General features: G+C 48.2%; 1 protein-coding gene across 1 annotated transcript; it reads left to right on the forward strand.

Moving 5' to 3' along the window:
* Positions 1-4485: 4485 nt before the first annotated feature.
* LOC134340947 (gastrula zinc finger protein XlCGF17.1-like) lies at positions 4486-6746 on the forward strand (the record flags this gene model as incomplete). The annotated part of the gene is made up of 1 exon (XM_063038545.1): positions 4486-6746. A coding segment is annotated over one exon (1125 nt), but the record flags the coding sequence as incomplete, so codon positions are not given.
* Positions 6747-16573: the final 9827 nt, after the last annotated feature.

The following is a 16573-nucleotide window of genomic DNA, read 5'->3' on the forward strand; positions in this document are numbered from 1 at the left end:
CCTTTCTCGTCCATATATCTATCCAGTTTAACTTTAAACTTTAGTTCCTAGTTAATCTCGGATGAAGAGTGTACTTTCCAGTCAGTAAAATTGTCAGTTCGTGCTGTGTGGGACAAAAATCGTTCTGGCAGCTTTTGTTACATGAAACAGCTTTGTCCTCGATGACAAGTGACTGGCTTTCACATGACAAGAGAGCCACACTCCAATGAGAATAACTAATACCCTCCCCTTCATATTCATTGGCATTGCCGTCGATGTCAATCAGCTGGGGTAAGGGATCTGTGGAAGTAGAAAATCTCCAAGATCAGACATAGAAACATAGAAAGATAGAAAATAGGTGCAGGAGTAGGCCATTCGGCCCTTCGAGCCTGCATCTCCATTCAGTATGTTCATTGCTGATCATCCAACTCAGAACCCTGTACCAGCCTTCCCTCCATACCCCCTGATCCCTTTAGCCACAAGGGCCGTATCTAACTCCCTCTTAAATATAGCCAATGAACTGGCCTCAACTGTTTCCTGTGGCAGAGAATTCCACAGATTCACCACTCTCTGTGTGAAGAAGTTTTTCCTCATCTCGGTCCTAAAAGGCTTCCCCTTTATCCTCAAACTGTGACCCCTCGTTCTGGACTTCCCCAACATCGGGAACAACCTTCCTGCATCTAGCCTGTCCAATCCCTTTAGAATTTTATATGTTTCAATCAGATCCCTCCTCAATCTTCTAAATTCCAACGAGTATATGCCTAGTTGATCCAGTCTTTCATCATATGAAAGTCCCGCCATCCCAGGAATCAATCTGGTGAACCTACTTTGTACTCCCTCTATGGCAAGGATGTCTTTCCTCAGATTAGGGGACCAAAACTGCACACAGTACTCCAGGTGTGGCCCATGTAGTAACAAGTTCTCTTTGTAGTGTTGAGGAACAAGACCGGAACTTGAAATAATACCAAAGGACAGAGGCAATTTGATCCAAGTCACAGGTTGAGTGAAGGCAGAAATAGCCCATTCTCAAACAGTCAGAGAAATTGATGGTCAGACAGGATGCCTGATCCATGCCTTATTAGAAGATGAGGAGTTCATATGTAGACATAGAAATCTACAGTACATTACAGGCCCTTCAGCCCACAATGTTGTGCTGACCATGTAACTGACTCTAGAAAATGCCTGGAGTTTCACTGCCACACAGCTCTCTATTTTTCTCAGCTCCCTGAAAAGACCCTGTTTTACCTGCCTCCACCACTGTCACTGGCAGTGTGTTCCATGCACCTGCTGCTCTCTGTGTGAAAAACTTACCTCTGCATCCTCCTTGTACCTACTACCAGGGGAGGGAAGGTTGACTCAGACCTTGAGAGGCCTATGTCGGGCATTTTCATGCCTTACAAGGCGCAGGTTGTAAGTCTGTGTGGGACGCCACTCCTCGCTCAGACACAAGAGCAATATGCGGTTAAGTGCCTTTCTCAAGGACACAAACACGCTGCCACAGCTGAGGCTCAAACTAGCGACCTTCAAATCACCAGATTAAGGTACTTCCAACCACCTTAAAACTATGCCTCCTCGTGTTAGCCAACTTAGCCCTGGAAAAAGCCTGTGACTATACACATGATCAATGCCTCTCATCATCTTATACACATCTATCAGGTCATTTCTCATCCTCCATCGCTCCAAAGTTCACTTAACCTATTCTTGTAAGGCATGTTCTCCAATCCCAGCAACATCCTTGTAAATCTCCTCTGCCCTCTTTCTAGAGTATCCAGATATTTCCTGTAGTGAGGTGACCAGAAGTGAACACAGTACTCAAAGTGATATCTAACTAAGGCCTTATATAGAGTGGCTTGCAGAAGTTTGGGCACCCCTGGTCAAAATTTCTGTTACTGTGAAGAGCTAAATGAGGAAAAGATGACCTGATTTCCAAAAGGCATAAAGTTAAAGATGACACATTTGTTTAATATTTTAAGCAAGATTACTTTTTTATTTCCATCTTTTACAGTTCAAAATAACAAAAAAGGAAAAGGGCCTGAAGCAAAAGTTTGGGCACCCTGCATGGCCAGTACTTAGTAACACCGCCTTTGGCAGGAATCACAGCTTGTAAACACTTTTTTGTAGCCAGCTAAGAGTCTTTGAAATCTTTCTTTGGGGGATTTTTGCCTATTCTTCCTTGCAAAAGGCTTCTAGTTCTGTCAGATTATTGGGCCGTCTTGCATGTGCTGCTGTTTTGAGGTCCATCTACAGATTTTCGATGATGTTTAGTCCGGGGAGCTGTGGGGGCCATGGGAAAACCTTCAGCTTGTGCCTCTTGAGGTCCATTGTGGATTTTGAGGTGTGTTTAGGATTATTCACCTGTTGTCGACACTACCCTCTTTTCATCTTCATCTTTTCAACAGATGGTGTGATGTTTGCTTCCAGAATTTGCTGGTATTTAATGGAATTCATTCTTCCCTCTACCAGTGAAATGTTCCCCAGACCACTGGCTGCAACACAAACCCAAAGCATGATCGATCCACCCCCGTGCACAACGGGCGAGGTGTTCTTTTCATGAAATTCTGCACCCTTTTTTCTCCAAATATACCTTTGCTCATTGCGGCCAGAAAGTTCTATTTTAACTTCATCAGTCCACAGGACTTGTTTCCAAAATGCATCAGGCTTGTTTAGGTGATCCTTTGCAAAGTTCTGATGCTAAATTTTGGCCACAATGAGCAAAGTTGTGTTTGGAGAAAAGAGGGTGCAGAAGAGGAGGGGTCCCAGGAGAGATCACTGCAGAACACCACTGGTCACCGTCCTCCATGCAGAATACAAACCACCTACAACCACCCTTTGCCACTGTGGGCAAGCCAATTCTGGGTGCACAAAGCAGGTCTCCTTGGATCCCATGCCTCGTTACTTTCTCAGTGAGCCTCGCATGGGGAACCTTATCTAACGTTTTACTGAAAGCCTTGTACACTATATCCAATGCTCTACCTTCAGCAATGTGTTTTGTTACATCCCCAAAGAATTCAATCAGGTTCGTAAGGCATGACCTGCCCTTGATAAAGCCAAGCTGACTACCCCTTAATCAGATTATATCTCTCCAAATGTTCACAACTCCTGCCTCTTAGGGGCTTCTCCAACAACTTGCCCTCCACTGAAGTAAGACCCACTGGTCTCTCATTTCCTGGGTTACCTCTACACCGTTTCTCGAACAAGGGAACAATGTCTTCCAATCCACTGGTATTTCTCCTGTCCTGACTGATGATACAAAGACTGATGAGCCAGAGGCTCAGCAGTCTCCACTCTCACTTCCCACAGTAGCCTGGAGTATATCTCAATTGCACCCCTCCAAGTTGAGTTGAACTTGGTAAAATTGTGAGGCCAGAGCTCACATTGAGAGGAGATCATATGGAGCCATGTAAAATTATGAAAGGAAGAGATAAGATAGAGGCAAGGAAATTGTTTCCACTGCTAGAGTGAGACTAGAAGTAGAGGATATTACCTCAAGATTAGGGGCATTTTGGAATGGGAGTTGGGGAGGAACTGCTGTCCCCTGAGGGTGGTGAATCTGTGGATTTCTTGACCAGTCAATGTATTTCAGACAAGTTTTGACAGGTTTTTTCATAGTAGGGGAGTTAAGGGTTATGGGGAAAAGGCAGGTAGGTGGAGATGAGTCCATGGCCAGATCAGCCATGATCTTATTCAATGGCAGATCAGGTTCAAAAGGCCAGATGGCCAACTCCTGCTCCTATTCCTTATGTTCTCACCACAGACTGAAATCTCTCCTGAAATATTGTCCTTCACCCATTGTTGTCTTTTGCAAATATTTTTACAGGTTTGAAATGGCAGAACACTTGTGTACGGGAATCTCAAACACAACAACACATCAGTTTTGCTGTGTCTGTCCGGATATTTAAGGAGCGACTAAATATTTTCTTTGCAACAACAACACATTTGTTTTCGATTTTGGAGACGACGAAGTATCTCATCCCAGCTGGAAATGTATTTTGTGTCTGAAGTCAAGTTTTCTGTTGGAACTCAGTGAAATCCACTTGCACCAGGGAGCTGAGAGCACACCAGCATTTGTTCACTGGAGATCAGTTCTCAACTGCATTGATTGTACAAAGGATTCAAACGTCTGACTTTTGCCAGAGGATTGATCGTAGTGAGATATCATTCTCCTTCTCTCAGTGTGGGAAGAGATTCACTCACAGGCTACCCGCAGACACGCCAGTGAGTTAACCGTGGGGAGAGGCCATTCACCCGCTCTGTGTGAGGGAGAGGAACCACTCAGTCATCCAGTCTGAAGATACATCAGCAAGTTCACACCATATTGAGATGCTCCACCTGTTCTGACTGGGAAGCAATTCATTCTGTTATTGATGCTACAGATATATCCAAAAATTCACCAGTGAGAGAACATTGACCTGCTCGGACGGTGGGAAGACATTCACACACTCAACAACAACACAGTGACACCAGCGAGTTCACACCGGGGAGAAGCCATTCACCTGGACCGAATGTGGGAAAGGATTCACTCAGTCATCTCAACTGAATGAACACCAGCGAGTTCACACTGAGAAGATGCCGTTCACCTGCTCAGACTGTGGGAAGGGATTCACTCACTCATCTAAACTACAGAGACACCGGGGAGTTCACACCAGGGAGAAGCCATTCACCTGCTCAGACTGTGGGAAGCGATTCACTCACTCATCTAAACTACAGAGACACCGGGGAGTTCACACCAGGGAGAAGCCATTCACCTGCTCAGACTGTGGGAAGCGATTCACTCACTCGGGCACACTGAAGAGACACCAACGAGTTCACACTGGGGAGAGACCACTCACCTGCTCTGAATGTGGGAAGGAATTCACTCACTCATCCACCCTTGTGAAGCACTGCCGAATTCACACTGGGGAGAAGCCGTTCACCTGCTCTATGTGCGGGAATGGATTCGCGCATTCATCCACCCTTGTGACACACTCCAGAATTCACACTGGTGAGAGGCCGTTCACCTGCTCTGAATGTGGGAAGCGGTTCACCCGTTCAGCTCAACTGATAGAACATCAGCGAATTCACACTGGGGAGAAACCGTTCATCTGCTCTGAATGTGGGAAGGGATTCATTCAGTCATCTCAACTGAAGGTACATCAGCGAATTCACACTGGGGAGAAACCGTTCATCTGCTCTGAATGTGGGAAGGGATTCAGTCGGTCATCCAACCTTGTGAAGCACTACCAAGTTCACACTGGGGAGAAACCGTTCACTTGCTCTGAATGCGGGAAGGGATTTGCTGAGTTACCTGATCTGAAGAAACATCGTCGAGTTCACACTGGTGAGAGGCCGTTCACATGCTCTGAATGTGGGAAGGGATTCACTCAGTCATCCGCCCTTGTGACACACTACCGAATTCACACTGGGGAGAAGCCGTTCACCTGCTCAGATTGTGGGAAAGAATTCACACGGTCATTTGACTTAAAAGTACATCAGCGAGTTCACACTGGGGAGAAACCGTTCACCTGCTCAGATTGCGGGAAGGAATTTGCTCGGTCATCTCAACTGAAGGTACATCAGCGAACTCACACTGGGGAGAGGCCATTCAACAGCTCTGAATGTGGAAGGAATTCACCCAGTCATCCAGCCTTGTGAGGCACTGCTGAATTTACATGAGGGAGAGATGGTTCACTTGTTCAGATTGTGGGAGGAGATTCACTCAGTTATTTGACTTTAAAGTACATCAGCAAATTCACACTGGGGAAGGCCACTCATCTGTTCTGAATGTGGGAAACGATTCACTCAGACATCTCAACTGAATAAACATCAGTGAGTTCACACTGGGGAGAAGCCGTTCATCTGTTCTGACTGTGGGAATGAATTCACACATTCATCTCACCTACCGACAGACCAGACTGTTTTCAGCAGTGAGAGGACGTTGACCTGCTCAGACTGTGGGAAGGCATTCACACACTCATCCACACTGCAGAGACAGTGGCGGGTTCACACTGTGGTGATGGTGGTCACCTGCTCTGAATGTGGGATGGGTTTCAATCAGTCACTCATCCTTGTTTCACCCTGCTGGGCTTTGACCCATCGTTAATCGGAGAGATCAGAAGCTTGAGAGGACGTAATTCCCTCGGGTTCGCCGATCGAGTAATAAAGGCAATGGTTCAGGGCAGGTTATTTTTGAGCTTTCACCAGTGGCCAATCAAGATTCAGGATTGATTATCAAGAAGATCTTAAAATTGGGCAGGAGCAAGTGGAGCGGCCAGTGTTGGAGTGGGCAGAGTCAGAGCGGAGACTTTGAGGCTTTACCTCTTTGATGTTTAAGTCAGGAGAACATTCTGTCAGAGAAGACAAAATTATGCTGGAGCTTGAATTTTTTTGCCCCCTTCTTTACATTTGCTCAGTTAGAGCAGTAGAGATACCAGGCAGGATAGCGGGAAGCTCCTCTTGCGGGATGTGGGAAGGCAGGGGACCCTCCTGTGTCCCTGATAACTACACCTGTGAGAAGGGCATCCAGCTGCAGCTCCGAACAGTCCATGTTAAGGTGGAACTGGATGAACTCCAGATCATTCGGGAGGCTGAATAGGTGATAGGCAGGACATATAGAGAGGTAGATGCACCCAACCCCGAACGGGGGCCCCGAACGTCGGCGACCGATGGTGGAAGAAGGACGACTGAGTGAGCTCCACCTTCTGTGCACAGACTGTTTACTAAGACTTGGGCCCCTTTTCTTTTATGTTTTGTTTCTCTACTAACCATATCGTCAAAGTAAGGGTTATAAAGCTTAATCGTTCAATTGCATATTGTGTACTGTTTGTTATTTCAGGGTACTGATTTGTAACAGGACACATCGCGCAGCATCCACCCAAACGAGATTTCTTCAGTTTGGCCGGGCAGGGGGTTATCACCCGCTAGATTAAGCTGCCAGGGAAAGCAAAGGTTACAATTATGGGGGCTATGTTCGGGAATGATTCCTTTGGATGCTGTATTATTACCCTGAGCAATGAACCAGTGGGGCAGATATTTCTACTCCGGATGAATTGTTAATTCCACTGTTAAATTCTGTTGAAGTTGCGATTATGAGCAGAGGCTTGATAAAATGGTGAGCGCAGCTGTCGTTTTCATGCAGACCAGCGCTGAGGGAGCTGGAGGTGGAAATTTCCACCTCCAGCTCCCTCAGCGCTGGTCTGCATGAAAACGACAGCTGCGCTCACCATTTTATCAAGCCTCTGCTCATAATCGCAACTTCAACAGAATTTAACAGTGGAATTAACAATTCATCCGGAGTTCTATAATTTCTGAGAAGTGAGGGGAAAAAGTGGTCAGATTTGGAAGGTCTAATTAGTCCACGTCCCCCGGTGAAGAGTAAGAATTCTGAGGTAGTAGCCGCCCTTACTTCTCGCGAATAAATGGAAAAATCAGATCCCAGGTTCAAGCTATGGCAGGCTCTGCCTATTCTCTGGAATAACACCCACCCCTAAAGGGGAGGAGGAGTATGAGACGTGGGCAGAACGGACCTCTCAGTTGTTCTATGAGTGGCAGTGCTCGGATGATGAAAAGCGACAGTGATTGGTTGAAAGATTGAATGGGCGGGCCGATGACGAGAGAGCTGTCAGGTTAAATCATTCCATAGAGACAGCTGTCAATTATCTGCAAGCACTGGGCAATGCTTTTCGTCCGAATGGAAGCCCAATGGAGCTCCTGGTGGGGTTTCAAAGCATGCATCAGGAGCAGGGGGAGAAGGTTTCTGCTTTTATTTTACGGCTACAGGGGCAGCTAAATTGCTTGCGGCACAGAGGGGTCATTCAGGCGGCTGAGCTGGAATGGATATATAGCCAGGGGCGCCCTGTCACATGATCTGATTGTGTGGGGTCTGTGATAGTCTCGTAAGACGGGCCCCCTCCATCTTTTGTTGAGCTGATCAGAGAGGTACGGGAAGAGGAGAACGCGGCGGAAGCGTCAGAGGACTCGGTCAGCAGGGTACAGTCCTCAGTAGTGTCCCTGCGGTGAAGTGACCACAGATAGCCTACCCCGCGGAGCAGTAGAGGAGATTGTGGCAGAGTTGAGAACGGAGATACGTCGGCTGTTATCAGCGGGTGTGCCCCCCCCCCCACGCCCATCTGATGGAGCCGCTGGGCTGGGTGCAGATTCCCCAAGGGGACGAACAATGCGGAGGGCTGCTGGCAGCAGGTGTCACGCCAGAAGGAGAGTGAGCCCCCGGGTACCTCCGCAGGGAGAGTCGTTGGGGAAACCTAGAGGGGACCCAGTGAGGGAACGGCCTGGTGTCTCTGGGGGAACCCGTTCCCAGCAATATACCAAGGAATTCCCGAAAATGAAGGCTCAGTGGGACCACGCTCCAGTGTGTCGCTACAGATAAAGAGTATTTACGCTAAAGCCATATTCGACACTGGATCACAGGTCACCTTACTGTTCTGTTCGTTTTACAATCGGTATCTGAAGCATTTACCCTTGACACCATTCAATGCACTGGAGATCTGAGTTGTCATTGCTGGTGATTATCCATATGACGGTTATCTGTCAGTGAAACTGGAGTTCTCGGAGACCGATGTGGGAGTGTCTGAGGTTTCTGATACAGTGGTGCTGGTTTGTCCGGACCCTGTTGAGACGGGCGGTGTCTCAAGAACAGGAAAGCAGATTATTATCTGAATGGTGGCCGATTAGGAAAAGACGAGATGCAACGAGACCTGGGTGTCATTGTACACCAGTCATTGAAAGTGGGCATGCAGGTACAGCAGGCGGTGAAAAAGGCGAATGGTATGCTGGCATTCCTAGCAAGAGGATTCGAGTACAGGAGCAAGGAGGTACTACCGCAGTTGTACAAGGCCTTGGTGAGACCACACCTGGAGTATTGTGTGCAGTTTTGGTCCCCTAATCTGAGGAAAGACATCAATGCCATAGAGGGAGGACAAAAAAGGTTCACCGGATTGATTCCTGGGACGGCAGGACTTTCATATGATGAAAGACTGGATCGACTAGGCTTATACTCGTTGGAATTTAGAAGATTGAGGGGGGATCTTATTGAAACGTATAAAATTCGAAAGGGATTGGACAGGCTAGATGCAGGAAAATTGTTCCCGATGTTGGGGAAGTCCAGAACAAGGGGTCACAGTTTGAGGATAAAGGGGAAGCCTTTTAGGACCGATATGAGGAAAAACTTCACACAGAGAGTGGTGAATCTGTGGAATTCTCTGCCACAGCAAACAGTTCAGGCCAGTTCATTGGCTATATTTAAGAGGTAGTTAGATATGGCTCTTGTGGCTAAAGGGATCGGGGGGTATGGAGAGAAGGCAGGTACAGGGTTCTGAGTTGGATGATCAGCCATGACCATACTGAATGGCAGAGCAGGCTCGAAGGGCCAAGTGGCCTACTCCTGCACCTATTTTCTATGTTTAATTCAGGTGGGGACCAACACCCTGGTGAGGAGGCTCATGGGGGCCTGCAAGAAGAAGGCTGGTGAGAGCTTTTTGGGGACATTGTCCGTGCACCCAGTGTTTCGAGCTGCTTTCGAGGAAGTGCGTCACAGCAGGGGGTCCGATACCGAATTTAAACGAGGGTCTGTGTGGCTCACCCAGTCGAAGCCAATGGTGGTATGGTCCGGGGAAGTAGCAAGACTGATGGGGACCCCCAAACTTCACGAAGTGCTTGAGGGCAAAGCCCTCCTAGCGGACGCTCCGGAGGACCAGGAAGGGGAGTCGGTATATCCTGCTGGGCTACTAGTGAGGCCCGAAATTCAGAAGACCTCTGTTGTACAGGCGAGCAGGAGGGCAGTGATCGTCAGGAACACTATGAAGTGGGAGGTCACCTTCAAGCGGGGGATGCCCCTGGCGCATTTGTTCCTGGTGATGGTAATGTTTAGCGCCCCCGTGAGGCACTCCGGGGAGAAACTATTGGAAAAGCGGGGAAAGTTGACCGCTGAGTCATTCAACTTCGGGGACTCCCCGGTACCACCGGCTTGGAAAATGATGCTGGCAGAGAAGATGGTGAAATTGGAATGTGTCTTTTCCCTTGGCGAGTTTGATATGGGTTGTTCCAGAGTACGTGTCACACTACCTGGGTGACCGACGACACCCCGTTTAGAGAGAGGTCTCGGCGACTGGCCCCTGCAGACGTGGAAGACGTGCAGCAGCATTTGTGTAAGTTGGAGGAAGCTGGGATCATCACTGAGTCCCAAATCCCGTATGCGTCCCCAATAGTAGTGGCCCGGAAGAAGAATGGGAAGGTACGCATGTGTGTGGACTATAGGACTCTGACCGTCCCTACCAGTATACGGTCCCATGGATCGAAGATGCGCTGTCCTGTCTGAGAGGTGTGGAGTAGTTTAATGTGCTGGATTTGAGGAGTGGATATCACCAGATCCCGATAAGTGAGGGCGATAAATAGAAGACGGCATCTTAATGTCCCCTGGGTTTCCTCCAGTTCGAAAGGATGCCCCAGGGCATATCGGGAGCCCCTGCAAACTTCCAGCGGGTCATGGAGAAGACGGTAGGGGATATGATCTTGCTTGAGGTGTTGGTGTATTTGGATGAGCTGATAGTATTTGGATCGACCTTGGAAGAACACGAAGCGAGGCGACTGAAGGTGCTCGCCCTCCTGAAAGGTGAAAGGTTAAAACTTTCCCTGGACAAGTGCCAGTTCTGCAAAACGTCTATTGGCTATGTCGGACACATAATCTCACATAATAGAGTAGTTACAGACTCGGCTAAGATAGAAGCGGTGACCACTTGGCCGAGGCCCCAGACTGTGAGCGCCCTGCGCTCGATCCTGGGATTCTGTGGTTATTATCGGAGATTCCTGACGGGCGACGCCAAAGTGAGTCACCCCTTGAATCAGCTTCTGTGTGGTTACCCTCCCCTGGGGAAGAAAGGGAGGAGGGGAAGGACAGGAGGGTGGAGAATATTTAAATCCGTCGGAGCCCTTTGGACAGAGGTGGGATGTAAAATGTGAGGAGGCTTTTCAGTCGCTGAAGGAACTGCTGACCCAGGCACCGGTGCTGGCTTTTGCGGACTCCCGATAGCCGTATGGACTGCACACAGATGCCAGCCGAGAGGGTTTAGGCGGGGTGTTCTGTATCAGGTTCAGGGCACTGGGTTGAGGCCTGTGGCGTAAGTCAGCCGGACCTTGTCGCCTTCCGAGAGAAACTATCCCACGCACAAGTTTGAATTGCTGGCGTTGAAATGGGCAGTGGTGGATAAGCTGAGTGACTAACTCTACGAGACCAAGTTTCAGGTGAGGACTGAAGTTTGAAGTGACCTCGGCGAAACTGGATGTGACAGGCCATCGGTGGTTGGCAGCGTTGTCTGCCTGTGATTTCAGCCTGAAGCACCGGCCGGGGAGCCGGGACATTGATACGGATGCTTTGTCCCGACAGGTACAGGAGGGACTGGACAGGGTCGAGGAGTGGGAGAGCGTACCTGCCCCTGGGGTGACGGCCATGTGACAGTTTGCCATCACCGTTAAGGCAGAGGAAAAGGAGCGGCAGGATCGAGCAGCAGATCAATGGGGGGCTTCCGATGACGCCATAGCCCAGGTTTACTGTAACCTGACTGCTGCCGGAATTGAGTTCTGGGGAAGTGGCAGCTGCTCAGACAGATGACCTGGGCAGTGGTACTATTTGGTCCGCGGTTGAAAAAGGAGACACGGCTCCGGCGGAGAAGACGAACGACGCTTCGGTGCCTCCATTACTGAAAGAATGGCCTCGATTGGAGTTGAAGAGCCAGATCTTATCCCGGGTCACGTCAGCCCCAGACCGACCCCGGCGTTGTCAGCTAGTTCTGCCCGAGAAGTATCGGAGGATTAGGTTGAAGTCACTTCATGATGATTCTGGACACTTGGGGGTGGAAAAGACCTATAGATTGCTCAGAGACCGGTTTTACTGGCCCTGAATGAAGTTGGAGGTTGAAGAATACTGCAAGTCGTGCATTCGTTGCATACGCCGGAAGACACTGCCTACGCGAGCAGCTCCTTTGTCCCACTTACAGAGTGCAGGGCCCCTGGACTTGGTGTGTGGATCTCCTGTCCATAGAACCCGATGCCAGCAACACGGCGAATGTCTTAGTCATCACTGACCACCACACCAGATATGCTCAGGCTTTTCCTACCGAGGACCACAGGGCGACTACGGAGGCAAAAGTGTTATGGGAGAAGTATTTCGTTCATTATGGCCTTCCCAGGCGGATACATAGTGACCAGGGACGGGACTTGGAGAGCAGACTCATCTATGAGTTACTGGGCATGCTTGGAGTTGAGAAATCGAGGACCGCGCTCTATCACGCGCAGGGCAATCCCCAGCCTGAGGGGTTTAATAGGAACTTGCTAGACGTATTCGGGACCATGGAGGTCAGCAGGAAGAGCTGGTGGAGTCAATATATTGAGATCTGGTTCACTGTTACAACTGTACACGAAATGAAGCTGCTGGGTACTCGCCATATTATCTGTTGTTTGAGCGCGAGGCGAGTTTGCCCATTGACCCTTGTTTTGGGACTGATGAGGGTGACTTGCCACCGAAGCCTTATCTGAAGTATGTGTGTGATATGAGGCGAGAGTTCAGAAGAGCTTATGAATTGACTGGGGTTACAGCCGCCAAGCCGAACCCAGGAAATAAGAGGAGGTATGATCAGAAACTGAGGCTCTCCCAACTCCTACCGGGAGACCGTGTCCTCATAAGGAAATTGGGGCTACCTGGAAAGTACAAGTTAGCTGACCGCTGGGCGGCCACACCCTATGTGGTGGAGAGTCAGATGCCGAACCTACCAGTGTTCCGGGTGAGACCAGAGCAGAGGAAGGGGCCTGTCAATATTATCAATCGGAGCCACCTATTGTCTCTGGGACAAGAGGTGCAGGTAGACCAGAAGGCCGACTTGGAGACTACACCTAGTAAGAGGACTCTGCGAAAACGCGGCGCGACTGCAGGGACCACAGCGGGAGAGGCTGGGCCGGGCCCCACCCGAGAGTAGGATACTGATTCGGAGGATGATGATCTGGATGTGAGGTACATGCTACCTTTCGCTAACTCCTCATTGACTGAGGAAGAGTCTCCTGGCCCTTCTCCCATTGGGTCAGGTGAAGTGGGGGCTATCTGTGGGCAGCCTGGGTTACAGCGGGACCCTGAAGGAGAGGAAGCGGGACCTGGACATGGGACAGGGGGCTCCGAGTTGCCGGGGGCCATGAGTGGTAGATCGAGGGAGGACTCGCTAAATAGATCCGAAGTATCCCCAGTAGCGTTTGAGCTTGAAGTGTTAGGTGAGGAGGTACGGAGGTGTCAGAGAATTAGGAGACCAGCAGATAGGTTGGCCTATGTAGCGTCAGGGGAACAGGGCGTGATCTCTACCGTTTAAGGAGCTATGTCAATGCCTTTTGCACCCGGAGTGGGCTTTGTGTTTTGCAGGAAGGGTTGGCGAATTATCTCAACGCATGAGGACAGGAATAAATTTGGCGGGGGGAGAATGCAATGGCTTCTCTGTAATCTTCACTGCTTAGGTAATGGTTTCCTTGTAGCAGGAATGTTTGGGTTATGGCGAGAGATAACAGGGCTTTGGAATGCAGGGGTTAGCCAATCAGGGGTTTGTTGCCCTGTCTTGAGATTCTGGAAGCAGTTGATTTCCCACTCTTTTGCCAGAGGAAAAGTGGGAGATGAAGAGAGAAGACGCGAATGGAGAGATTTGGTAGACCGCAGGACGGGGTAGACTCGGAGCGGGGGTCCGAAGGACGCGACGCCCAGAGCAGATCAGTATTATGTGCACAGACTTTTTAATAAGATTTGGGCCCTTTTTCTTATATATTTTATTTCTCTAATAAGCATATAGTCGAAGTAAGAGTTATAAAGCATAATTGTTTTATCACATATTGTGTACTGTTTTTTTTATTTCTGGGCACTGATTTGTAACAGGAGACACATCACGCAGCATCCACCCAAACGAGGTTTCTTACGTTTGACCGGTCTGGGCTTTATCACCCCCAATATTAAGCCGCTAGGCGAAACGAGTGTTACACAGAGGTACAACATTAGCTATTCGCCAGTCCTTCTGTAAGGTTAGTCACCTGGTGAAGTTCATTAAACAACACCAGATCCAGTACGGCACAACTCTCGTTGGACCGTCCTCAAATTGATTTAATACACCTTCCTGGATACACTGAATAAATTCTGCTCCATCTGACAAGGTCTCAGACAAGAACGCTATTAGTTTTAATTATTTACTTAATCTGAATTAATATCTGTTTCACGTCCTGGTAGCTGTGATTGCACCCTTGCACCCTTCCTATTTCTGAGCTCTACAGAAATGGACTCCGTGACTGACGACTCAATTATGTCTCTTCAAAGTCCGGCTGTGACATTGTACCTTATAAGTAGTGCAACTACGACACAACCCTCTCCTTTACCTCCTCTTTTATCTTTTCTAAATCTCCAAAAAACAGGTACATTAATCTTTATTCCTACCCCTCTCGCAACCAAGTTTCAGTATAATGGCTACAACATCGTAGAACCATGTACTGATCCATGTTCTAAATTCATCACGCGTACCCATCCTGTCATTAAAATATATAAACTTCAAGTGATCCAAACCACTGTAACTGTTACTTCGATTTTACACTTCATGACACATATCTTCTGGTCCTGTCCTTCATTTCGTGACTTCAGGCTCCAGTTCCCAGCCCCCTGCAAAACTAGCTTAATCTCTGAGTGACTAGTTCTGGGCCCCTATCTGAGAAAAGATGTTTTGACTTTGGAGGCGGTCCGGAGGAGAATCACAAGAATTATTCCAGGAATGAAAGGGTTAATGCTTGAGGAGCTGAGTTATAAAGAAAGCTTGAATAGGTTAGGACTGACCTACGATTGAGGGAAGATTTGATAGAGCTATACAAACAGTAAATTTAAGCAGGCTTTTTCCAGTGAGGGGGGGGGGGGGGGTGGGAGTTGAATTAGAACAATAGGTCACGGGTTCATGGTGAAAGGTTAATAGTTTAATGGGAACAAGAGACAAAACGTCTTCACTCAGAGTGTCCTGGGAGTGTGGAACCGGAGGCCAGCGCAAGAGGTGCACGCAAGCTCGATTTCAATGTCAGGGGGTTTCAGGGGGGCTACGTCAACATTTAAGGGAAGTTTGAATAGGTACGTGGTTGGTAGAGGTAAGGAGGGGCTGTGGCCCGGGAGCTGGACGATGGGAAAGACAGGTTAAACAGTTTGGTTCGAACTAGATCGGCGGAAAAGACTTTTTTCTGTGCTGCACCTTTCTACGACTATCAGATAAATGATGATGTTCATCGATACAGTTCCGAATTCAACACTATCATCCCGGCAAACCCTGTTAAACAGTTTCAAGTCCTTGACCTCAATAGGACCCTGTACAAACGGGTGCCAGATTTCCTCATTTGCAGATCCTAGTCAGCTGGGATGCGCAACAATATCTCCTCCACAATCTGCATCAGCACGGGTGAACCACAAAGCTGCGTGCTCAGCCTCCCTGCCCTACCCGCTTTACACATTTGTCAGTATAGATAATCAGAGCTCCAAAGCCATAATCGTATTTGCTGACGACGCCATTGTCGTTGTGGGACCAGCAGATAGCAGGGAGATTTATAAAACAACAACAGCAACAACTCTGGAAGCGTCGTTCCACAATAGCAACCTAAAACCCAAGGAGCTGATAATTGGTTTCAGGAGGAAGAAAGCAGAGGTCCAGAGACCAGACTACATCGGAGGTGAAGAGAGTCAGGAACTTTCTCTGCATCTGGTTTTCCGTGCGGTGTGTTTGGTAGAAGCAAAAACTTCGATGAGATAAATCACTTCCCATCTTACGCCCGAAAATGAAACTTTATTTAGCGATGCTTGATTGCACAGAGAAGCATTGCTTTACTTCACAACTTAATTTCTGATGATAACTCCACGGAGTCAGACTGCTAAACATGCCCATTTACAGGTCAAACGAGAGTTTCGTTTGCCAGATATTTTAAACCAGTTTTTCATAAAGAGGCGCCCCGCTTCCTGAGCGAAACGACATTACAAAATATTATTTACACCAGTACAACGGAAGGTTTAGTTACGCTTACTCACTTTATCTGTCACAAGTTTTCCATGTCCTCGGCATATTGCTTCAGTTGGCACAAAGGATATTCACTCGTTGTCGAGGGATCGATAATCCGTGAATTGTAATAAATTTATACCATTGGAAGTAAAATCATACCAGCATCACATAAAGTAAAATCATACCAGCGTCAGGGTCGTTGGCCCAGATCCCGTCAGGAATCCAATGTTTCCAATAGAGTTTGTGCTAATGTGAGTATCTCATACGGAGTCTTCTTTCGTTAGAACATCTGCCCCACTGAACTAAATTATTGCTGCTGAACTAACCGGAAATGAAAAGTTACTAACGTTCTCTCACCAGGCTACATGAACATATGGTTTTATCTACAGAGACGACCACCTAATGTGAGCAGTTATTTGAGTCCATCTTTCAACTGCTCCCTGAAGTTCCTCTAGGACAGAGTATAGATACACGTATTGGCACAGTTACAGAGAAACTGCAACATGAACACAAACTTCACAACAAAATGAAATTGGCGGAGAGAGCGAACAACAACATTATTGACTTTC

This window comes from Mobula hypostoma, chromosome X2 (genome assembly GCF_963921235.1).
Source record: "Mobula hypostoma chromosome X2, sMobHyp1.1, whole genome shotgun sequence".
In the NCBI taxonomy this organism is placed as follows: Eukaryota; Metazoa; Chordata; class Chondrichthyes; order Myliobatiformes; family Myliobatidae; genus Mobula; species Mobula hypostoma.